General features: G+C 44.2%; 1 protein-coding gene across 1 annotated transcript in view; it reads right to left on the reverse strand.

The window, feature by feature from the left end:
• PKHD1 (polycystic kidney and hepatic disease 1 (autosomal recessive)) overlaps positions 1 to 20,603 on the reverse strand; it is a 237,153-nt gene extending 216,550 nt beyond the window's left edge. The window contains exons 1-20 of the mRNA XM_017745072.1: positions 20,464 to 20,603; positions 19,777 to 19,927; positions 18,639 to 18,716; positions 16,567 to 16,711; positions 16,005 to 16,104; positions 13,843 to 13,900; positions 12,914 to 12,992; positions 10,654 to 10,728; positions 9,917 to 9,981; positions 9,257 to 9,296; positions 8,357 to 8,427; positions 6,904 to 7,005; positions 6,158 to 6,253; positions 4,921 to 5,056; positions 3,964 to 4,078; positions 2,881 to 3,156; positions 2,332 to 2,418; positions 1,535 to 1,628; positions 941 to 1,083; positions 127 to 257 (exon numbers count right to left, since the gene is read on the reverse strand). Coding sequence (XP_017600561.1) covers positions 127 to 257; positions 941 to 1,083; positions 1,535 to 1,628; positions 2,332 to 2,418; positions 2,881 to 3,156; positions 3,964 to 4,078; positions 4,921 to 5,056; positions 6,158 to 6,253; positions 6,904 to 7,005; positions 8,357 to 8,427; positions 9,257 to 9,296; positions 9,917 to 9,981; positions 10,654 to 10,728; positions 12,914 to 12,992; positions 13,843 to 13,900; positions 16,005 to 16,104; positions 16,567 to 16,711; positions 18,639 to 18,716; positions 19,777 to 19,828 — 1,943 coding nt within the window. The 5' untranslated portion in view covers positions 19,829 to 19,927; positions 20,464 to 20,603. The remainder of the gene's footprint in view (positions 1 to 126; positions 258 to 940; positions 1,084 to 1,534; positions 1,629 to 2,331; positions 2,419 to 2,880; positions 3,157 to 3,963; positions 4,079 to 4,920; positions 5,057 to 6,157; positions 6,254 to 6,903; positions 7,006 to 8,356; positions 8,428 to 9,256; positions 9,297 to 9,916; positions 9,982 to 10,653; positions 10,729 to 12,913; positions 12,993 to 13,842; positions 13,901 to 16,004; positions 16,105 to 16,566; positions 16,712 to 18,638; positions 18,717 to 19,776; positions 19,928 to 20,463) is intronic.
• Between the last annotated feature and the right edge of the window lie 4,497 nt (positions 20,604 to 25,100).

Genomic DNA, 25,100 nt, shown 5'->3' on the forward strand with positions numbered 1-25,100 from the left:
GAGCTTTTGTCAGATTACTCCAGCTGAGAAATTGTTCCTATATAAATAAGAACTTCCCTCAGTTTTCCCACTGCACCTTCTTACTATGCAAAATATAAACTCTGATAACTAAAATTTCTTGGATACCTTTTAGAGTTGGTTTCATTGAAGTGCCACAGACAGGTGAGGTTCCTCCTCACTGGACATGAAGAGACATTGGTGTAGGACACTGAGAGATGAAAGATGTTGCTCATATGGCCTTTATGTGCAAAACATGCCTGCAAAAATGGGGAGAAGATTTTCACCAATCAAAACACAGGTAATTTATATATAATGTACATGGGAGATGAAGGAAGATACCCTGTGTGAATTCTGGTTTAACACTGGGTTGTTTGGCCTGGGGAAAACAGAACTCCACAGAGACCTTAAAGCCTCTTCCCGTGCCTAAAGGGGCTCCAAGAGAGCTGGAGAGGGAATAACAGCTGTAGAAGATGGTTTGTGGCACCAGGAGTGCCACAACATGGCATCAAACTGACCCCTGGGGCTTCCCTGAGCTTTTGGGTTCATTCCTATCAAAAGTAGGAGATGAGCAGGAAAGTGACCAATAACGGACCACCAAAATAACAAAAGGTTTTTTTCCTTTTGTCAAGAAGTGGTCATCCCTGCGTCTTCCACCTTTCCCCAACACCATCCCATTTTTTCCTTTCCCACAGCAAGGGTTGTATCCCCAGGAACAGTCAACAGCCAGGTGTGTTAAACAGTATTTACATCTCAGAGATACAAAACCACTCTCACACCCAATAAAAGATGCTCTGCTCTGTGCTAAGACATGATCCTTTGTAGATTTGGGGCAATTCTAAGCAGACCAGAAGACTTTATGTTGTCAATTAGACTCTGAGCATTCAGTGCCCAGTGCGAGCTGCTCGCTGAGAACAGCGATTCGTTAAGAGCAGCCACTCACATGTGTGTATTCAGTAAGGTCATATCTTGGTAGTGCTGGTGGGGAAGTTTTCACCAGCTGGCTTGGTCTGTGGATGCTGAACCTCCCACAGAACGGCTCAGTTCCACTGACGATGTGTCCTGTGGTGATGATGTTCTTCATATCTGACATATGAAAAACAAGACAAGGAAATGAGAGGTTTCCAAGTGATTCAGAAGACACCAACTCAGACAAAATTCATGAAGATACAGAAAGTGGGTATCCAAAAATTGTCAAACAGTCCTACTCTAAGTATTCTCCTGGCAGAGTTCAAGAAGTGTTTGTACAACACTCTCAGGCACAGATTCCTGGGGTTGTCCTGTACAGGGCCAGGAGCTGGATTTGATGATCCTTGTGGGTCCCTTCCAACCCTGGATATTCTATCATGATGATTACTATACTGATCATGTTGTTTTTCATGCATACACACAATGAATAAATGATAAATATAAATGCATCCTTATACCCATTAAAAGTGTAAATTTACTACCACTAAAAGTTTAAAGAACATTTATGTCATAAAAGCAGATCAATTCTCACAAAAAGTACTGCTTATTTGCCACAGAAGTTCCCTACCTTCTTTCTCAAAACCATGGCGAAAAAGGATTTTAGCAGAATTTGGCTCCATTTCACATCTTACTGAAAGGAGTTCCTCTATTGCTGTTTGCACCTTTAAAAGAAATTAAGAAAGTGAAAAGCAGCCAGTTACAATCATTTCAGCAGAGACTTCAACACACACATCATCACTTCATTTTTTCACCAGCCAGGGATCGGTGGCACAGCAGCTCTGAACAAGCAGGTAGCCAAATATTACAAGAATAAAAATTTTAAATAATAATATAACAAAATTTATCTCAACAGAGTGTAAACTTTCATGTCTGACAGCTTTCAGGGGTGTGGGACATCCTCAGTCTAATGACTGTCGTGGAGCCATCACTCAGGGTCACTCTAAGATTAAAAAAAAACCACATCAAGAGACTGTGGGCTGTTGGAGAAGCCAGAGCCATACAGCACACATCTGGCATTAGAGAAGTCCAAAGATCTGGATCAATGCAAGCCCAAGGTATCTGGATGTTGTGATACGCTTAGAATACACCTGGGAGTCAGTGTTCACAAATAATGCAAGCCCAAGGTATCTGGGTGTTGTGATATGCTTAGAATACACCTGGGAGTCAGTGTTCACAAAACAAAAAAAAAAATCACATTGTAAGACATTCTCAGTTAAAAAAAAAAAACACATAAAAATAATTTACCCCTATATCACATTAACTTTATCTCAGCTTCTGGGCCAAATCTTAACTTCTGTCAAGCACCAGAGTTCCACCAATTCCATCCCAGCAGAGGACCCTGTGTCTGTGTTTAACAGCACCTACCTGGTGAGCTGTAGCATTTGTGGGGATCATTCTCAGCATGTTATTCCAGGAGATACTGAAATAGCCTGTACCAGACACAGTCAACATCTGGTTAAAAAAGAGAAGCAAATAAAGAAATGAAAACAGATGTAAACTGCATGAGACACACACTTCAAACCTGGCATCTTCTGCTGAAGAGGATTTTACAACCAGCGTTTTGCCTTTTTAAGCCTCTGTAAACCAGGGATCCCTTCCAAGAGTCATTTCAGCTACTCTTGAACTGCTCCTGTCCTACAAGGAACAGGATTCTTAGATTAACAGGAGCACAAGGGGTACATGACCTGTGCAGCTGCAAATGGTCCTTAAAGCTCCCGACCTGCAGGAGTTTCACCATTAGGAAAAAACTTCCCTCATTCCTGAGGGCTTACACACACCCACTAACATATGTAAAAACCACAGACAACTTCAGCTCACAATGCTCTTCTCATCAGCTGTCTCAGAAGGTTGAAAACAAGGTGGAAACACACATTTTTTCACATCTAGCACCAACAAGGCAGTTGCAGCACTGACCTGCACTTCTGGAAGTCGCAAGGCACGAGCCCGAATTTCGTGCCTTTCAACGCAGTAGTTGTTCACCACATCGGGGTTCAGCCACGTGTTGTGTATCTGGACTCCAACTCTCATCCCCTTGCTGGGTGTCTTTCCATGATGCAGTGCTTCCAGGTAGTACCTGGAACCAGCAGTGAGCTCAAATTTCTGGGATTTTGGCTGCCACAGTTCACTCCAGTTCTTCACCCAGTTCTCCGACCACTCTGAATTGCCAGCAGGGAGAGAAGCAATTCTCACCTGTGTGCAGAACATCCAAATCACAGAATCATAGAATGATGTGGATGGGAAGGGTCCTGAAAAACCATCATGTTCCATCCCTTGCCACGGGCAGGGACACCTTCTGCTATCCCAGGTTGCTCCAAGCCCAGTCCGACCTGGCCTTGGACACTGCCAGGGATCCAGGGGCAGCCAGAACTTCTCTGGGCAACCTGTGCCAGGGCTTTGCGACCCTCAGAGTCAAAAATTTCTTCCTACTCTCTCTCAGTTTGAAGCCATTAAAGCAGTTGGTGACCTCTCTCCAGCCACAAAAACATTTAGTCCAATGCCACAGCTCCAAAAATAAAAAAAAAAAAACCCAATATATTTGTGTTTATAACTGATAACCGTGGGTTGATGGCTGACAAATTCCTTCCCATTATGTAGGAAAAAGCCACAATCTGAAAGAGCTTTGGTTTAAGGTTCAATATCACAAAGAAGATGATTCTTATGGCTCACCCTAGCACTAGTAACAGTTCCCCAAATAACTTTTCATGTATGACTTCAGTTCAGACAGAAATGTGCTGAACTAACAAAAAAAAGTCTTCTAGAAAAGACAATCAATGCCTCTGGTTGCAAGAGTGAGTATTTTATGAGCTAAAAACCCGAAAGGGTTGATGTAAAATATCAAATATAATCACACAGATTTCACTCTGCAATACATTTATAAGAGACAATAAACCAATCCACACTGGGAAAATTCCTACTTGTTATCACCTTAATTAAAACCCTTTTCATCCTCATTTTTCATTTTCATTTCATCTCATTTTTCTCTGCCAAGACTAATACCTTCTGTTCTGGATCTTGGGACAAACTTAAGTAGAGAGATGCCTGCCCATCTGCCTGAATCCAAAAGGTGTAATTGTTGGTCTGAGGAGCCACAAAAAAACCACGGAGTCTGGAGCTAAGCAAAAAGAGAACATCCATAATATACAAGAGTTACAGCAAAGAAAACCCCAAAACAACAAACCATCCCCACACCCCACCTTCACACCTACACAGAGTAACAAGAAAACATCTTTAAACCAAGTTTTAACAAAACAAACCTTGCTATTTTAAAGCTGAAGTAACCTCAAAATGACCCGATTTCACATTAAATGTCAATTGTGCCTTACAAAAGTTTCAAAAAGGAAAGAAAAAACAGCTCCATGAAACCAAGTATGATTTTGTTGGTGGCCACTTTAGTGCATTTCTTCTCAAACAAGGTCTTAACCCTGACCATGCAGGAAAAAGCCAAAACCACCCTCAGAATCAAACAAAAACAGAGAAGTGGTAGAAAAATGTAAGAATTCATGCACATTGTACAGTCTTTCAAGGTCATATCTGAAGAGGCAGTGGGAACCAGCACAGTTCAGGAATTTATTTATTTGTATAAACTTCACCTTTGCTGCCAACATCAGCCGAGAATCTGCCCCTCCACATCTGGCCAGAGTTCCAGCCCAAAATGGCCTCAAACTGGAGCTCCTTCTATTTCCACAACTTTTTTTTTTTTTTTTTTTTGGTGGTATTTCAGCATATCTAGGCCAGGTAGAGCAGAAATACTGAGGGAAGGCAACAGGAGGAAAAATAAAGCACTTCACTGCATATTTTAAGCTTCAAAAGGACCTGGGAGCAAAGGGTTTTCTTTGATTTATAGGAGATATACAGTGAGGCTCTGCTGTAAAGAGCTGTCAGGTGTTTTTGCTGCACCTTACACTGCTAAAGGTGATTGCCATGGCTTCGTCTCTTTTTAAGATCACTGAGTACCTGAAGGACTTCTTTGCCCCAGACAGAAACCTTGCTGGGGAGCTAGCATTAGGTACAAACTGCCATCTGTATCCAGGACCTGCTGCTGTCAGATCAGAGGCATCATCCCAGACTTCAAAGAGAAGCCCTCTGTTTCCTAGAAAGTTAAAACAAAAGTATTCTCAGCAGCAGCCAGCAGAAATCCCAGAGCACATGCTGGAATCAGTGGTGTAGGAGGCAGGCCAGAGAGAAAATTTTAATAATAAATTGGTTCTGTTTGTGGGGTATTTTGCAGTCTAAGGCAGAACACAGATCTCGCCTAAGGGAATTTGTTTTACCTTGAAATTCTCCACCAGAAATAACAAAACTCTGCAGAGAGCAGAGCATCCAACCAGCTCACATGTCTGCTCTTGCAGGAAAAGGCACTGAGGTGACCCACAGTCAAAGTTAAGCCTCATTTTATGCACTACAGTCTCCTGCAATGCTCCACTCGAGGAGTGCCCCAGCAGCCTCTGCAGTAACTCCAGTTCAGCCATCCTTCCTCTAAATATTATTCAGGCCTTTTTCTGCTCATTTCCCACAGCCCTGCACACCAGTCTGACAATCCTCCCACCATCTCCTGTCTGCACTTGGTGGGGTGAGCTCTCCACCTTGGTTTTCCTGGCTATAGAATCACAGAATGGTTTGGAAGGGACCATTCAAGTTTATCCAGTCCAACCCCCTGCCTCGAGAAGGGACATCTCCAACTAGAGCAGGTTGCTCAGAGCTGCACCCAAACTGGCCTTGAATGTTTCCAGGGATGGAGCATCCACCTCCTTTCTGGGCAACCTGTGCCATGGCCTCACCCCCCTCATCGTAAAAAAAATACCTTCCTTAGACCTAATTTAAATGCACACCCTTTTAATTTAAAAACATCACCCCCTGTCCTATCACTACAGTCCCTAATAAAAGTTTATCCCCATATTTCTGAAAGCCCCCTTTAGGCACTGGAAGGGGCTCTCAGGTCTCCCTGGAGCCTTCTTTTCTCTGGGCTGGACAACCCCAGCTCTCTCATATATCTTTCCTCATAGCAGAGGTGCTCCAGCCTTTGGATTATTTGTAGTCCCCTTCCCTACCCACCCCAAAAGAAACTGGCTTGATGTCAAAGCAGACAATCTTTTGGAAAGCCCTGTTTCTTGATTGCATTCAGCACCAAAAGGTTTCTGCCCTGCATTTCTGTGTGTGTTTGCTAATTTGGAGCTTCAGTTGAACACCTTACCTGGCTGGGGGACACCAGGTCTCCTGCCCTTGCCAACAGGCCCAGTGGTGCATTTGATTTCCCAGGGAGAGACGTGCTTGACCTTACAGGGAACACCTGCCAGCCGGGAAAGGAGACAAATGTGCCATGGGAAACTTGGAAACACAGCTGAGCCACAGCATAAACCCATCTTAGAGTCATGGAATGGTTTGGGTTGGAAGGGACCTTACATACAAGTAGTTCCAAGCCTTTCCATGTACAGGGACACCTTCCACTAGACCAGGTTGTTCTGTTGGAGCTCCTTTAGGTGCTCCAAGGTCTCCTTGGAGCCTTCTTTTCTCCAATCTGAACAGCCCCATCTGTCTCAGCCTTTCCTTATAGTAGAGGTGTTCTATCCCTCTGATCATTTTTGTGTCCCTCCTCTGGACTCACTCCAAGAGATCCATGTTTTTCTCGTGCTGAGGACCCTGGATGTGGTACTCTGGGTGGGGTCTCACTGGAGCAGAGAGGCAGAATCCCCTGCATCCACCTTGTTCCCAAAAGGGTCCACACTTTGCTGCAACCCTGGGCTGGTACTACCAGAAAACAGAACAGTTCTTTCCCACAGTCAGAAAAACTGGACCTTCCCAGGGGTGAGTCCTACAATTCCCACATTGGTATCCCTGAACATCGCTTGGGGTTTGTGGTCAGGGCCAAACTGGAATTAAAAAAAAATAACAAAAAAGAAAACAACAACAACAAAAAAAAAACCATATTTCTTCTCTTACCTGCAGCAGTGACCTGCACTGGCTCCTCAAAGAAATCCCCGGTGACAGTGAGATCAGTGCCCCCTCCCAGGCTCCCTCCAGCTGGGAACACAGATAATATCTCTGCAAGGGAAGGAAAAGGAGGATCTGAGCCTTTCAGAGGCAAATCCCAGCCCCATTTCTGGGAAAGCCTGCAGTGCACTTGCACTGCTTCCAGCCAGAGAGGCTCCTGTGAGTGAAACCAGCATCTCACTGATCCCTTTTTTTGGCAGCCTCTGTGATGACACCAGGAATGAACAACATGGATAATTTGGCCACATGACAGGGGAAACACTGCAATGCTTGGGCTGTTACTCAGCAGTGGCTGCATCTGTCATGCTCAGATTGCAAACTGCTCTATTCCATGCTATCGAGGAGCTCTGCAAAAAAAAAACCAACAAAAAAAAAAACCAGAATTAAAACTGTTTTAATCCTTTTGACCTTCTCTGACTCACTTCTCAATTTAGCCCTGAGGTTTCAATGCTACCACACTTTCCAATCACCCCTCAGACTTCAGGGACAAATGGAGGGAGCTGAATATCTGAGTTTCCACATCATGACCATGAGATCCTTTCAGGATTTTATCTGTTACAGTTGTGCCATTCCACAGGAAAATTATTTTTCTCTTTCATGACATTTACCCACTTTGCGCTCATGTTCTGATTTAACCACCCAGTTCTACTTGTATAGCTCTGAAAAAAAAAAAAAAGACTAATAAGGAAAAGGTGAGGGATTTTGGCCTATACCTGCTTCTTTTTTGTTAATTCATCTGGTATTGAAACATTAATTGGACAATATTGGCTGCTGACTAGCACAGTACCCTCTATGGGGCAGATCTAGAAGATCTTTCTGCTTGTGTTCTGCCCACAGCCAACTGCATGCAGAGTTATTTCATTTTACTCTGCCTTAAATTGTAAATAAAGACACAAAATTACCCTTCTTAACAAAGTGTTGCCGACAAAGCATCTTGAACTGTCACGTGTAGATTAATTTTTATGTATCTTAAATAATTTTTTTAATGAATGGTGCAGCACTCTGCCATTATCCACTTTACCAGAATTTAATTTTTGGAGTAGCTGAACATCATCTCCTCCTGTAGCTGATGTGGGAGTTCTCATCCTGAGGTCTGCATTTCCAAAATTTCAGCCTTACCAAAATACAGAGTGATTTAAGGGGGAAAAGTTTCTCTATGAGCAACACCTCAAGTCTATAACTGATCTGACAGGACAAGGAACAATGCACACAAATCTGGTTATCTCATCATTTTTGATCTGCAGCTTTTTGCTTAGTCAAGCCCTTACCAGGGGAGTGGAACACCAAAATGAGGACAAAACATGATTAAATCCCTGGGAAAAGCAACAGTGAGAGGCCTTTTCTTAGACCACACTGGAACTGCTGGAAGACAGTGCAGCCAGCGAGGAGGATCAGTGAATACCTGGATGAGTTTGATACAGGAAAAGCTCCTGCTTGGCACTGATGAGCCAAGCACCTTTGTGCACTGCTGACCTGCAAGAGAGAAAACACCTGAGAGATCCTGGGCTGTGTAAATAAAAGCAGAACTTCATTTGGAAGAGCTGGACACTCACTCTCCAGAGGAGCAGTGGAACATTTCTGCAAGCTCCAACAACTCCTTTCACCAGCACATTGAGGCATTCATTCATGAGACCCCATTACATGGCTGAAACACTTTATTAGAAGTACTAACACATTGTAAAGTATGTTTTGACATGGTCAGAACCTATTTTCACTTCCTTTTATGGTTAAATTCTTTCCTATTTGGATGAATAGCAAGGTGAAAAGATTTTATTTAGCTAGTTTTAACAGATCACAGAATCACAGAATGGCTTGAGTGGGAAGGGACCTTAAAGCTCACCTCATTCCACCCCCTGCCATGGGCAGGGACACCTTCCACTATCCCAGCTTGCTCCAAGCCCCTCCAACCTGGCCTTGGAAACTTCCAGGGATCCAGGGGCAGCCACAGCTTCTCTGGGCACCCTGTGCCAGGGCCTCACTGCCCTTACAGGTAAGAATTTCTCCCTAACATCCAATCTGAACCAATCCTCCTTCAGCCATTCCCCCTTTTCCAAGATAAGATGTCTTATGCTTTGGACACGGAAGGTAGAATATAAAACACCAAAGTGGAAATACTTTGGGGAGAAACATTCTCCCATTTCATTCCAAATCTGACAACCATCTTCTCAAGATAACAAAACCTTATTTCTAAGCAACGAAACACATGATTCAGGAAAGACATAATTCACTCATCCTGGACTCAAATGCAGCTCCATCCCCATGCAAAACCAGAGAAAAAGAGAGAAAAGATTATTTCACTCACTTTCCTTTGTTAAACACCGAGAAGCTGACATTGTGGGACCCTGGGGAAGATAAAAGTGATGATGTTTTAAGGCAGAGTATGGAGTGCATCCTCCCAAGCCTTGTCCTGGTTCCCTAGGCCTGATTCTCCCTTCCTTACAACAGTAAGGAAAGTCTGTTTTACATATTTAACTCACAATACGTTTCCCAAACAGGAAGGCTGGAGCTCAAAGCCTCCACAAGAAATCAGAAACTTCTTCAGAGTGCATGGAGGAAAAATGAAAGGGATCCAACCTGCCACCGGAGAGATTGTGAATAGAAGGGAACACCCAATCTATTCCTCTAATAAAGCACTAAAGGGAAGGTCCACCACAGACAAGAAGAATTAAAGTAGGAAACTGAGCAAGGACCCCAAATCACACTGTTGCTGCCAGCAATGCCCACACCACGTCATGGGTTCCCTTCATGTTCTCCCAGGCTGTGCAGAGGACACAAACCATGGCAGGGGCTGTGCTGAAGGCTGGCAAGCCTTGATCTGAAACAGTTTTTATGGACTCAGCCCTGAGCCACATTCCCAACTTCGGAGACAGAACAGAAACTCCTGACTGACTGACACCCTCCCTCCATCCTCTGGAGTTTTGGGAATGACAGAAACCGGTGTTTTTGACCCCTTTTCACCAACCTATGTGGTTCCCTTCCACCTGGCACTGCAGGGTCCCCAGTCCATCCTTTGCATGGATAGGGTAACTGTGGAGAGACAAAGGACTTCACTGAGCCTTGGGAGCAAAAAACAAGTAAAATATAGTAGAATCAACTAACCTATAGAGGATGTGGGCTTATACACCCAAGCTGGTAATGGTTTGCTGTCTCTAGAAACATTAGAGTGAAGCAGGTGAGACAGGAGAGGAACAACCCATCTTCACACTAATGATGAAGAGTTCAGCGGCTTAGGAGGATGTCTCCCAGCAGCAGTGCTCCAGCTTGGCTCCTTTACACCTATTTCTAGAAGCTGATGCTATTTGTGACCTTGAGAAGTCCCATTTGAAGTAAAAAAGCTGAGCAGGAACAAGGGGAAGGTGAATTGAAGGACAAAAACGTTTCCCTTCTGTTTGCTCCTCTGCAGGTTCCTAAACTGTAAGAAGGAGCAGGCAGCAAGTAAAACAGATATGCTGGCATTGCATCAACCCTCTGGAGTCGTGGAATGACACAATTCCCGTCATTAACTCGCGTTTACATTTGAGTGGCTGAAGCTGCAGAAAGCCAGCCGCCCTCACCCACCCCATCACAGACCAAAACTCAGGGTCTCTCCCAACTTTAGAACAAAGCAGAAGAGTTCCTCCAAAAGCCACAAATTTTTTTGTGCACAAGCTGTGCTGAGCCCTTGCACCAACACAAACCCAAAGTAAGTCAAGGACTGACATGCTTCCCGCTCTCCTGTCAGCAAAAGAGCAGAGACTGGTCCATCCATCTCCTTCTGATGTAAGAACAGCTGGCCTGGGCAAAAAATCAACAGGAAAGATATGATGTGATAGAGATGAAAAGCTAATCTGTTAAAATTAGCAGCCAATATTTTCCCAAGGGACAGGAATTTTCCCCCACTTGTTTCTAATATTTATTAACCTTCTAGAAAATGGGACAAGCCCTAATCCCTCATCTATGCACCTGACAAGTATGTTCCCCAAATACTGTGGGAGCTGCACCTCTGTGAGAGTGCAGCAGGACCCTCTTGGAGACACCCCATGCCAGCTCTGAATGATCCAATCCCTCCTCCCTGAAGGCAAGGCTGAGCTCCAGAAGGACAATACCCACCCACACCTTCCAAAACCAGCAGGGCAGCATCAACTACAGCAAGTACAGTCAAGATGCAGCTCAGCCTCTTCTTTATTTCATTGAGGAAAAGCATTATAAACAACTTCTGGCAGAAATCACCCAAGTCCCTGATAACAACAAATTTAAATATCTGTTCCTTAAAGAATCGATATGGGACACCTTCCACTGGACAGGAAGAAGCAGGTGAGAGGAATAAATTCAGAGTAATTAGCAGAATAAGCAAAGGCTGGCAATGATTCCTTGAGAATTAACAGGCAATTAAAGGAAATAGGTAAAGACCTGTAATGCAAACACTTTGTGATGACCCATCCCTCACAGTGCAGCTTTCTATGGTCCATGTTTCAGAGTGCAATTTTATGAGGCTTTACTAAAAGAGTTTGCTTTTATTAATACAGGTGGCTGATATTGAGAACCTTTCCTTTTAAGGAAGAAAAAAAATCAGTGCTGCCAAATGTTTGCTCAGCATCACTGGACCAGTGCATCCCATACAAAGCATGGAGAAAGGTGCAGAACACACTTGAAAGTATAAAACCCATTCCTTTTTTTTGCTCCACATCCCGAATCAGCGTGACTGAGTGACAGACTGCTCTGGTCAAGTCCAAGTCCCCACCTGGTACGTATTTCCTAACACACCAAAAATGGGCAGATTTTTCATGTGAAGCTACAAAGGGAACCTGTCTGGTATGCTGGGATTTTGAGGCCATTTCCTTTTGGTGAGGTTGAGCTGTAAATGAGTAATCTGGCAGCAGAGCACTGCAGGCACGTCCAGCCTGCACTCAGACAGAGCAGCCTTTCTTGCCTCTGATCAAAGGTTCCACAGCTCCACCAGAGGCAGGTAAAACAATAATTGATACCAAACAAAGGATGCTGATGGGCACAGTGTAGGGATGGCATGGCAGGAATCTGCACTGGCTTTCCTTCATGCCAGCAGGGAGTTTAATCACTTAGGAAGGGCATTTCCTTTCAGCCTGAAAAGTCATTAAAAGCATCTAGTGGTTAAATATCTGATGCTTCAACTAAAATTTCTAACTACCAAGAATACACACCTTTCCTGGCTCCTGAAATGAGCCTTAAGCTGCCAGCAGAGTAACTATGGATAAACAGTTTATCTTTAAAACACTTACCTGGTCTTAGTTCTTCGCTGCCGTTGGCACAGAAATCATAAATTAACATTTGATAACATATCCATACATATGGAGATACATATGACACACAGCAGGACAGTGTCGATGCTCATTTTGGATTCACTGTGCTTAAAGGGGCTGCTGTCCTAAAATAAGCGGTTTTTTTAAACCTACCTGCTTTTCTCTGTTGCACGCAACCACAGAAAAAACATTTAAAAAAATATCAAACATTTGAGAACAAGAAAACAACTACAGAGTGTTTAAAGCAGTGAAAAACAAAGCTTTTGTCTCAAAATACTCCTCTTTAGTCTTCTGGCTCACCAGAGCATTAGCTTCAAACTAATTTTTTTTTTTTTGAAAAAAAAAAAATGCAAATGGAAAGGGGAAAATTTATTTAACTTTTTGGCTCTGACATTATTTTAATTAGTTAAATTTTAATTTGCTAGCCAAAATAAAATCTACAGCAGCCAGTTGCAATTACAGTACAATTCACACTGAGCTGTGATTGACTGTGCTGCCAGTAAACAAACCAACCAGCTTAATGGACCAGTTGCAATTAGATTAACAAAGTTTGCTGGAGCCCAACTCATGAGCTGCAATAAACCACAAAGGAAGCAAATGGCAATTCTGGGCCAACTGGTTGCAATTTATTGCTGTCGAGGAGGCTGATGGAAGAAATACCAATTTACAGGGACTGCAGAAGATAGCTGAGTGTTCGTAATTACCCATCAATATAATCCACGTTGAAGTCCAGGGTATCATATCTGCCAGCAATTGTCTTCCCATGAATCTGTATTAAATTTCCTGTTTAAGAGGAAATGGAAATTGAAGAGAGTCTTTTAAAAGCAGAGAACTTACTTGCAGATTTTCTGAGCTGAACAAAAGGAATTCGTGGTCTTCATGAATGTTGCAGAGGTTCCTAGCTGCCTGCACTGAAGGTACTCTCAGCTTTTACCTTGGCTCAAGATGATTTTGCACTTCATTCACTTTTCTTGAAGCATATGTCTTTGTTCCCCACCAAAAAACCCAAATTCATTCCAATTTTTTTTTTTGCAGATCTGTATTTGCACTGAGTTGACAATTTTTCCTCAACTCTTTTGTTAACCAAACCCCACACTCTCACCCAGTTCCACTGTAGAACCTCATGAGACAACCAAAATTACATCATTTGTACACCAGACAGGGTGAAGGTCTAAAGCAGGACTTTGGCATATCTGTGGCCAGATTATTCTCCTGCTCTTCACTCACACTGGGAGGTGAAACATCCAGCGTACACACAGAAACCTTCATACTGACACCCTAAAGCGAGGCATGAGAATCTAGGGATGAACTACACCTGAAAATAATGGGAAATTAAGGACTGACTTAGACTGAGAATCATCTGTGCAATCTGATCATTCAAGTGTCTGACTGAACTCTTAAGAGACCAAAATCTTTTGATTAATCGTGACTTTGAGGATCAAACTTTCAATTTTCTCTAAAGAAACCTGGATATGCAAAAATAACAGAAATAGGGAAAAAAATCTGGCCTATTCCAGCTAATTTTTCAGACTAAAACCAGCGAATGACTTCTCACGTAACTTTGAAATCTGATCTAAAGCCCCAATAAGCGAAAGGTCTGTATGGCAGTACAGATTAAAGAAAGGTCCTGTACCTGGGGTGCCAGATGATGGATTAATTTGGTAAATCACAGGTGTCTGCTTGGCTGAGAACTGCAAAGAGAAATCTGCAGTGAAATGGCAGCTTTTTCTGCAGCAGTCCAACCCCTCCTGATGGTGCATTGCTCACACCCCACCAGCAGCTGCATTTCAGAGTCACACTCCAGGTCTGATCTTTGAAGCAGAATCCTGCTCTGGGAAGGGAGTAAGGAGAAATATTCCCTTCTTACCCCCTTGCCTTTCAGAGCCTGGGTTAAAGCTGGTTTTACCTCCTCTCTTGTGCTCAAATTGCCCACCCTGGCTTGTTCCAGTGTCAGAAGATACACTTTAATACAATATCAGATTTCTAAGTCATGCTTTAGCTGAAGTGAAAACCTGAATTTTATCTTGAATTTTGACACCATTTTTTTTCCCAGTAGTATATCCTTTAGAACTATTTCATCATCACAGATGTGAAATACTTCAGTCACCCTTTATCAAGTTTGTTGGGTACCCTAAAGCAGTGGAGCAAAAAAAGACCTTGTATTGGTCCATCTTACAGCAATACAACAGAGATTTCTTTGGGAAAGCACTACCTTGGCCACTGAGGAAAAAAAACCTTGAAAATCATCAAGTCCAACCATTAATCCAACACTGCTAAATTCACTAAACCATGTCCCCAAGTGCCACATCTACACATCTTTTAAATCCCTTTAGGAGTGGTGAAGACATCACTGCCCTGGTGTTTGGCAATCCTTTGGGGAAAAAATTTTCCCTAATATCCAACCTAAACCTCCCCTGGTGCAACTTGAGGCAATTTTCTTGTCCTGTGTCTTGTAACTTGGAAGCAGAGACCAACTGCCACCTGGCTGCATCCTCCTGTCAAGGAGCTGTGGAGAGTGAGAAGGTCCTCCCTGAGCCTCCTTTTGCCCAGGCTGAGTCCCCCTAGTTGCTCCTCATCAAACTTGTGCTCCAGACCTGTGTGTCCATCCTTTTTTGGACACGCTCATCTTCCCCATCTCTTTATGAACACCCTCATGTCCTCACTGGCACTTAGAGATGCTGCTGACAGCCCAATAAATATCATTAAAAATTAATTTTTTGTATTAATTCAAAGATAGCACTGCATATGCCATGGGTTTTTTCCTAAGATTTCCTTGAAGCCCATTCCCTTTCAGAGCTCAGCCTTTGCCTTCCCTCCTGCTCCCAGTCATGACAAAAATGAATGAGCAGCCACAAATTTCCTCCAGCAATGTCCACTTCTGGGGAGCAAAGGCAACATGACACCATACCCCAGGCTGGAGAAGATGTGGAGAAAGAAGCCAAAAGCAGCATGAAATTGGGGCCCCTGGCTGACACAAGACTTGTGAGCTGCTCAGACTTGTTGCTGCCTGCAGCAGCTTTTTCAATCTAACGAGGAGGCAAAATTAATTTTTAATATGCGTAGCTCCCAGGTCCCAGCCTCAAAACAAAGACACACATTGTGGTTTATTTAGCTTGGAATGTGCCTCATTAACAGCATCCCCTGGTGATTTTTCATCAGCTCTCTAAGCTAGCTGAACCACCCGATGGTTCTTCAGCTTTAATGTGCAATTTACTGAAAACACTGGGTTTTCTTGCTCAAAGTTAGCACAGAGGTGGGATGTGACTTCCAAACACACCAGGCCTTATCCCAAAGCACACAGTCATGGTTAAGGATTCTGCTCCCCGAGAGATCACAGAACCACAGAATGGTTAGTGTTGGAAGGGACCTTAAATATCATCCAGTCCCACTCCCTGCCATGGGCAGGGACAACTTCCATTATCCCACGTTGCTCCAAGCCCAACCTGGCCTTGAACACTTCCAGGAATGGGGCAGCCACAGCTTCTCTGAGCAACCCGTGCCAGGGCCTCACCATCATTACAGTAAAGAGTTTTTTCCAAACATCTAGTCTAAACCTACTCTCTCAGTTTGAAGCCACTCTCCCTGGTTTCGTCTCTAACATGCCCTTGAAAAAGTCTCCCCCCATCTTTCTTTAGCTTAGGGTTGGAACTGAATGGTCTTAGAGGCCCCTTCCAATCCAAACCATTCCATGATTCCATCCATTTCAATGTATTTCCTGTGACACAACGTTGAAGCTTGATTCCCTTCAATACCTCGAATTCTTTATCCTCACTTCTGCACTTGCTTGGTGATTACCTTGAAAGAATAGTTCCCTTTCTCCACCTCAGTCAGGTTGTTAATCACATGTCCTTTAAACATCACCTCCACGTAGTACAAACCCTCCTGGGGTGAAGACCTAGGTGGAAGAAAATGTGTAATATTATATTATTTTTATTTAGATTGTGTTTACAAAATGCCAGGACCTTCACAGGGTCTCCAATCTCAGCAAGTCCACTGAGGCTTCAATAGAGCAAAGGAGCTTTACACTGTCAGCCCAAACTTCACACATATGAACCCAAACTCTAAAACAATAATTTAAAAGACATGTGAAAGCACAGCAAGAAATCACAGTTAAGCACAGAAGGTGACAGGACATCAGAACCCTACCCAAATTAATGCTAATATAAAACACAGACATTCTCATTAGACATGCACAGACAATAATCGTTATTCATTAGTAATAAAATGACCCAGGGCTGCCTGGATCTGCAGGGCGTCTTAATCCTGCTCCGTAATTAATGGGCAGACACTGAATAAAAATGAGGGTTCTGTTTGACAAAGGGCAAGGTCTCACCCACAGCCTAACCATGGATCATACCTTGTTCTGCACCTTATACTGGGCAACTCCAAAAACAGAGGAGAGACATCACATGGCAGTCTGGGCAGGTCTGGATTCACCAGGGACACCTCCAGCTGGGATGCACTGGCTGGAGAGAGAGATTCTACCTGGAGGGCTGTTGAGCCTAAGCAAGAAAGTCAATCAGAAGAGCTCTGTGAGGACAGGATCACTCCCAGTCTCACAACAAACATTTTTGGAGGTACAACCCAGCTTCTCTAGGAATAGTGCTTAGAGCCCTCGACCAGGTTTTTTAAAATCATATTTATGTAATTTCATGTTGTGGTGGTTTAACCCCAGCAGTCAACTTAGCTCACTCACTTTTCTCCCAGGGGGATGGGGGAGAGAACTGGAAAAGTAAAAAACATGTCCCCAAGTGCACTTCCACACATCTTTTAAATCCCCCTGGTGACTCTACCACTGCCCTGGGCAGCCTGTGCCAGCTAATGACCATGGAGCTGCTTCAGAAACCAACTCTCTTCCCAATGAATAAATATTCATCACTATGAAAAAACAGACCAAGCTTTGGTTTTGGACCCACATGGACATGGCGTATCAGTTTCAGTGATTTTTACTTAGATCTCATGTTCCTCATAGAGTTTGAAAAGCTCCAGCATCACAGGACATATGAAGGGAGCAGATTTTTAACTTTTCTTCAATAAGAGGGCAGGAGCAGGGAAGAAATTTCTAGCCCTATATCTGCAAAATGTAAGATAAAATTTAAGGAAAAAAAACCCAAATAAGGTAAACATTTGGACTTCTGCTGCTTAGAAATAAAACTTCAGCAATATGTCATACATGAAATCCCTATTTGTGCTTGGTCTTTGCATATTAAGTGCTTTAATTAATTAATTTTGAGTTAAATATTTTAAAATTGAATCTTAAAATTAACCCATCAGCCCAGGTACAAAAATCCAGTTCCATTATCAGTCTTTTCATTTGTTTAAAGTAGTTTATTAAGAGAGTTGCACCCTTCCCAGTTAAAATTTTCCCAGTTAAAAATCACAAACTTGCCCCTTCTCAAACTTCAAACCACCTATACACCATAAGAGTTACCTTTCCTGTGTTTACTGTATACTTTTACAAGTGTTTTGAGATGTGTTAGATGTATTTTAATACTTTTTTTGGTGTTTTCACTTGCATTTTGGTTCCAAAGCCAGAACCCCACCCAGTTTTAATAGTCAGCAGCTATTTTTAGCCACAAGGCCATTACTCTGCAGGCAAGCTCCACGGCAACCTGAATTTTAATGAAGGCATTGTATTCCCTTATCTCAACCAATACCACCCCCCCCCTACAACGATGAGCCATTGGTGGATGGAGATGATCCATCAAAGGGAAAGCACCAATCGCTTTGGACCGAAGGGGCGGGCTGTGGGCGGGCTATGGGTGGACTGGGGGCGGAGCAAAAACTATAAAAAGGACAAAGCTGAGAGGCAGGCTCTCTTCTCTTTTCCCCTCTTGCTCTCTCCAGACTAGCTGTGGGAGACATCGGTGCTGGGGCATTCAAAGCCTTACCCCTTTTAAGGGGCTTTTAGTAATTTTTTTAAAGTCAGCCCAGCACTGCAAGTTCTTTTTCTCTACCTGAGGTCTAGTGCTGTGTCAGCCAGAAGATCTCACATCCCTGCGCTCCTGGAGCATACCATCTACTGAGCCATAGGATCCCAAATTTTTATATTTTTCTAATTTGTGTAATTTTTCAATTTTTCTGTTTTCAATAAATTAATCTTTTTAAGAGTTGTCTCATTTCTCACAACTCGCTTATGAAGTGATCATTTCAAGCTGATTTCATGCTATGAGTGTCACAGACGATGGCTCTGTTGGGTAGGGTTTGTCACTCCAACCACAAGCCTCAGAAGGGAGCTGATTATCTGTTAATTTTACATCCCTGGAAGTGTTAAAGGGCAGGCTGGACAGGGCTTGGAGCAACCTGGTCTAGTGGAAGGTGTCCCTGCCCACGGCAGGGGGTGGAATGAGAGGAGATTTCAGGTCCCTTCCAATCAAAACTTTCTCAGATTGTAGTTCAACACGTTCTTCATAAGGATTTAAAACTCACCATCCAGAGTGAGGGTAATCCATGTTCCTCCAGCAATGCTGCCCTCATGGGGCTTGACGAGTGATCCCAAGGCTGTCCCTGCAAAACCAAACCAGCTCCATCAGGCTGAAGGGAAATGCAAACATCTAAAATGCCTTATTCAGGATGAGACACAGAGTGATCTGAGAGAGGTCTTCCTGCTACCCCACCCTTCATTTCATTTCTCCTTCTCAGTTATCCAAAGTAATCATGTTGCCCACCCTTTTCCCCCCACCTCTCTCCCCCCTTTACAGCTCCCCTCAGGTAGATGTTGATGCCCTCAGGGTGGACCAAGCTGCAGCCTGAGCTTCCTGTCCTCCTCAAGAATTAAAGATGATAAACCTAATGTTTATTCCTTCATCTCTCAAAGAAATGTGTTGCTGACTTCTGTGCACCCTACCAAAATTAAAGCTGCCTACAAAATATATCCTTTTCTGGCTGCAACAAAGCCTGTCCAGCAATTTCTTTCTGAAGTCTTCAGGAAAGACATACAGGCCTGGAAAAGAGCTCCTGCTTCATGATGTTAAGTCACCTATAACCTGCTATGCCCTGCCTTTCATAGAGGTACCAAATTCCTAAGATAATTTAGGATTTATTTTGGGTACCCTCGTTCTCTGAAGCTGAGAGGTGAACCAGTACTTGGCTTCTTTTTATGCAGCTACTGACCAGAATTTTCCAGAAGTCATTTTACAGCGATATCCAGTTTTCTGATTAACATTTTAGGAGATTTCCAACTTCTTAGCTGTTTGAATGCTATCTGACTCCACATCAGTATTGATCACCAAAGCAATATTGGACACTTTTGCATCATGAACCCTTAATATCAACATGCAGAGAGTGACATATTTATTACCAAGTGAACAAAAAACAATAGGTATGACGTGAACCCAGGTAGAACACAGAGAACAAAACATTAATCCAGAAATCTCCCCTGTGGATATGGAAATAATGCCAAGGAAAACCAATAATAAGGGTGGACAATGTCCAGTGTGCCACAGCCAATATCCCATAGTTTTCAATGCATTTTAGGGGTTCTTCTCCACGTCTCACAGGCTGTCTGTATCCAATCCCCACTGGATTTTACAGGTGTGGTTGGAGACAACACCTCTCCCTCACCCACCTGCCAAGAATAACAGCCCAGCACTCAGCCGGAATGTTCTCCAAAGGTTCATCTTCAATGTTGGATGAGGAATTCACAAGAGTCTGGCTCCAGGACCTCCCCTGTAACTTTTAAACAAACCCCATCTGTGTTGTTTCTTCTCACTGCAAACCTGTGGGAGCAACAGCTGTGAACTCTTCTAATAATTTAAGAAATAAACATTTGAGTACTTGCAGACCAGCTCTTACTTGCTATCATAGCAAGAGATATCACGCATGTCAGGAACTGTTCTAACATTTAAAGACAGACCATCAACTTCTCCTGCCTTCACCCTGGGTTTTGTACAAGTATGGAAAAAACCCCAAGGATAAATTAATTTAGCCACATTTTTAAATCACAAAATGGTTTTGGTTGGAAGAGACCTTAAAGATCACCCAGTTCTAACCCCCTGCCATGGAGGGGGACACCTTCCATCAGACCAGGTTGCTCCAAGCCTCATCCAACCTGGTTTCTACTGTTTATTGTACCACAAGACCTACTGTAACTACTCTCACACAATTTCTTGCACATTTTAACACACTGCAACTTGCACAGGGCAGAGCCCAGCACCCTGGTGCAAGTGAATGCTGCATTTCAAAGCAGATGCATAAAATTTCATTTAGACTTAATTTTATTATTCTTTTAAGGACTTCTTCTGGCTTTACTTACCTTATTTGACTTGTTCTTTCTCCATTCCTCTGATGAGTTTAGTGCAGGGGCTCCAATACCAGCACAAGGGCTCCATCCCTTTGGCACCAGCTCTGCCACAGGTTTCAGGCTGGGGCTGTGTCAGTCACTCTGCCCAGTGCTGAAACCCACCAGACAAGTTTCCCAAAAGGCTCAAATCCCGTCACAGACAGCTCAGAGCTGTCCATTGAGGGTGCTTAATTATTAACCTAAGCTGCTTGCTGCCATTAACTGTTTTGTTCCAAGACTTTAATAACCATAACAAGAATAACCTGGGGTTGTTCTTCCATTATTATATGGTTAGAGCTTCCAACAAGAGGACAACGAATCCATTTTATCCTCTTTTTTTCCCTCCTACAACATGACAGAAAAAACGGTGGAATGGTTTCTTGATATGCTGATATTCAGTCTGGGACTGACTTTCAGAGCAAGTGGACTTCAAGGTTCCCTTTTATGTTCTTACTTCAATTTTTCCATGGTATTCCCAACAGCATCTGCTGGAAATTCTGCACAAAGGGTGTTTGGATCCCTTATCACTGCTAAAGTAGCTTTACCTCTGCAGGTCCTATTCCCTGTGGAAAAGAGGGCAGTGGACTCTCACAGTGTTATCATTCATGCCCTGGAGAGCCTCAGCTGCTGGGAAGACCCAATCCAGCCTTTCTCAGACACTGAACAGCATCTCTACTCCCACCTCTGCCCTCCTCTGTTTGAAGCCCAGATAGATTTTAATGGAGTCCCTTGGTGGGTTGCTGAGCCCCTGCCCTGGTATGGAAGCCTTCATGGAAGTTTCCACTAAAATTCACAGAAAGTTCCCCAACCCCACAGCATAACTGAGGTTTAATGAGTTACCACACACCAAACAGCAGCAGAATGTGCTCATGTTCTCACCTTAGCCCCAAAGGGAGGTGGAACAGGCTTACTCAGGTTCCTCCTCAGCCTCAATTCAGAGGCTCAGTGGCAAAAAGTCACGGGCAGTCAACCCTCAGGGGAGCTCTGGAGCTCTGCCCAGCAGTGGAACCAGTTGCGCTTGGTTTATTCTTAGGCCAAGCCCCAGTGTCTCAGCCACATACAGCCAATGATTACAGGAATCCAATATGAGTTAACCCCATCAGTGGTCTACACTCAGTTTACTTATTAGTGGAATGACACCGGAAACATGGTCAGAAGGAAGAGTAAACTTGAGGGAATTCTCAAAAAAAAACGTTTTGCCAAAGAAGAGGCTGTTCGAGGATGACAGCTTGAACACAGCAGGCAGAAACAAATGCTGGTAACAGGTTCCACACACAGCCCCAAACAAGGGGATGGACCAAGTGCCAGGTCCCTTCAGGAAATCTCCTCAGAAACAAGAGGAGACAGGGCAGGAGGCTCAGCTACAACATGAGCCCATGATCCAGATAAAAGGCAGGACCAGAGCAGAGATTACAGAGCAGTATTTCTACAACACAGCTCACAGAGGGAGCACAGGGCCACAGCTGAGGTCAAACAGGGCTCCTGATCCATGGCCAGGCTGGGGAGGGGGGTGCCAGGTGAGGCTGGTCAGTGCCATTGCGGCTTATTGCTGCCCTCAGTGCCCTGACACTGCTGCTACCATCACATTCCATCACTCAAACTCTGTAGGTTGTAGTCAGCAAAAACTATTAGTATTAGTGTCCATAGCACTTTGTGATCCAATCCTAAGGAAATGTTTTGTCCAGGAAAAACTCAACAAAATATCCAAGGTTTGGACAGAAGGATTTGGCTGGGATGAGGAGTTTATTCTTTGCAGAAAGTCATAGATAAAGCAAAACAGTGCACAGGGAGCCCTACCCATGAAGGAGCTGAAACGTGAAAAGAAAGAAGGAAAGGACAAGTCCAGAGGAGGCCACAAAGACGATTGGAGGGATGGAGCAATTCTCCTGCAATGAAAGGCTGAGAGAATTGGGATTATTCCCCCTGGAAAAGAGAAGGTTTTGGGGAGATCTAATTTTGATCTGCCAGTACCTGAAGAGAGCCAACAGGAAAGATGGACAGAAACAATTTACAAGGGCCTGGAGTGACAGAACAAGGGGGAATGTTTTCAAACTGCTAGAGAGTATAATTAGTTTGCATGTTAGGAAGGAATTCTTCCCTGTGAGGGTGGGGAGGCCCTGGCACAGGCTGCTCAGAGAAGCTGTGGCTGCCCCATCCCTCGCAGTGTTCCAGTCCAGGTTGGATGGGACTTGGAGCAACCTGGGATAGTGGAAGTTGTTCCTGCCCATGGCAGGGAGATGGAACTGGGTGAGCTTTTAGGTCCCTTCCAATCCAAACCATTTTATGATTCCATGATTCTGTGGAAAACATTGTCCTTAATAACCAGGAACCCAGGCCTAGAACTCAGATCAGGACAGGAATGGCTGAGTCACACAGGAGCTTTGTTACAGGACTTGTAAATATTCTGTCACCACAGGCTGGTGTCCATTTTTTGGGATATTGTCCACTAAAGAGGAAAGCAGCACATTTTGATGAGTAAGTGAATGTTTGTATACATGTGCAAGCCACTTTTTCCTTGACAAAGGACAGTTCTGCTCAAAAACTTCACCCCTGCTTTTGTTTGTTTGGAGTCACTCGTTTAGGGGTTTAGATTTTGGATAAACGAATGGAAATAGCCCTACAGACAGGTTCAGCATCAGGAATCTGAGAAATATTCCTGCATTGCAACCAGAGAGGAGGAAGAGCCAAGCAGGAGGAGTGAGCAGTGGCTTATTGTCACTAGATGGAAGCATGGAGCCATCAAAGACCTGTCTGACGCTTGAAACACAGCCCACGGGTGGCCAAGCTGCCGCTGCTCTGCCTGACACAGGTCCAGGAGTGTTTTAACTGCCTGTGCTTGAGAGAAACTCCAAGTTTGAGCAGACAGCAGAGGAAAAGGAGATGTGGGATCTATTCCCAGCTCTTGCATTCACCAGCACATGATTTGGGCTAAACAGCTTCATTGTCAAGTCATTTGTGTGTAAGACAGGGATGACACTGCCTGTGAGGCCTTTTTCAGGGGCAGCAGCATGGAAAGACTGTTTCCCCAGGACTTGGAGCATTTTTGGGATGGAAGGGCCTTGCAGGAGCCAAATGAGGGGTCCCCTCATGCTACCCCCCTCCGTCACACAGCGGCCACCTCGCAAGAGGAATGTGGCAGTTGTTGGACACCACATGGCACCTCCCAGCGGAACAGCTGAGGGAGGATAATATGGGGATAAGGAGAGGTTTAACAATTTTGTCTGCAACCACTCAGAAGCTCCCCTCCTCCCTCCCAGCCCTGCTGATGCATCCACCACCCCAAACCAAGGGCCCCAGCCTTTGCTGCCTCCTGCTCACCAAAGCCAGGCCTTGGCAATGATGTGGGAATGTTGCCTGTGCTCACAGTTCCTGCACCTACCCGTGTAAAGAGAGCATAACGCATCCCAGGGGAAAGCCAGACTAATGGGTTCATGCTTGCAGCATACAATGATAGAGTCATAAAATGACAGAATGGTTTGGGTTGGAAGGGACCAAAAAGCTCATTTATTCCAGCCCCCTGTCCTGGGCAGGGATGTCACTGCCTAGATCAGGTTTCTAGGGGACTGATGCCATGTGACTGCTGGTGATGGTCACTTAGTGACCAGTAATATCATGTTTCTCTTGGATTTATCTTTGGATAAGCAACTTCCTCTCCAACACAAAGCGTGATGTGCTGGACACATGATGGGGAAAAACAGCTTGAAACTGCTTGAACTTAGTGACTGTGTCCAGACACAGGCCTCAGAGAGATCTCTGCTTTCCAGCCTGGCATTGTCATAGAATCATGGAATGGTTCAGGTTGGAAGGGACATTAAAGCTCATCTTATTCCATTCCCTGCCATGGGCAAGGACACCTTCCACTATCCCACGTTGCTCCAAGCCCTGTCCAACCTGGCCTTGGACACTTCCAGGGATGGAGCAGCCACAGCTTCTCTGGGCACCCTGTGCCAGAGCCTCACCACTCTCACAGGGAAGAATTTCTTCCTAATATCTAATTTAGATCTACCATCTTTCAGTGGGAAATCATTATCCCTCTCCTGGAAGGCTGGGTTACCAGTAGTCTGGAAGACTTCCACTGGCCATGCTGCTCCATGCTGAGTTCTTACAGCTGCTCCTTTTTCCTATTAATACTTCACTTTTCCTGTATTGACACCAGCTTCCTAGCAACCAAGGTCATGGAGAAGGTGTTAAGAAGCTGGGCTGATTGATAATAAATCCTGGGGTTTGATGTCTTTTTTTCTTGAGAGACTCGTTAGACACCAGCAGGCGGGTGCTGAGCTCGCATTTCCAAGGGAACCTAGGGGATTTGGAAAACCTTCTCTGATCAAATTTCCCTGTGAATCCCAGTCTTCCTCCTGCTGGCCCTCAGAATCCAGCTGGGTGAGGCTACTATCCATGGGAAGGTGAGCTGAGGCAGGGCAGTGGTGCTAAGCAGGAATCTGAGTACGAGAAAGCCAATACATCTCGTTCACGGTCATTTCCAAACCAGGAGAAGAAAGAGCCCCTGGCCAAGGATCCTAGAATCACAGAATGGTTTGGGTTAAAAGGGATCCTAAAAATTACCTAATTCCAACCCCCTGCCATGGGCAGGGACACCTTCCACTATCCCA

The sequence above is a fragment of the Corvus brachyrhynchos genome, unplaced genomic scaffold, assembly GCF_000691975.1.
Source record: "Corvus brachyrhynchos isolate BGI_N302 unplaced genomic scaffold, ASM69197v1 scaffold116, whole genome shotgun sequence".
In the NCBI taxonomy this organism is placed as follows: domain Eukaryota; kingdom Metazoa; phylum Chordata; class Aves; order Passeriformes; family Corvidae; genus Corvus; species Corvus brachyrhynchos.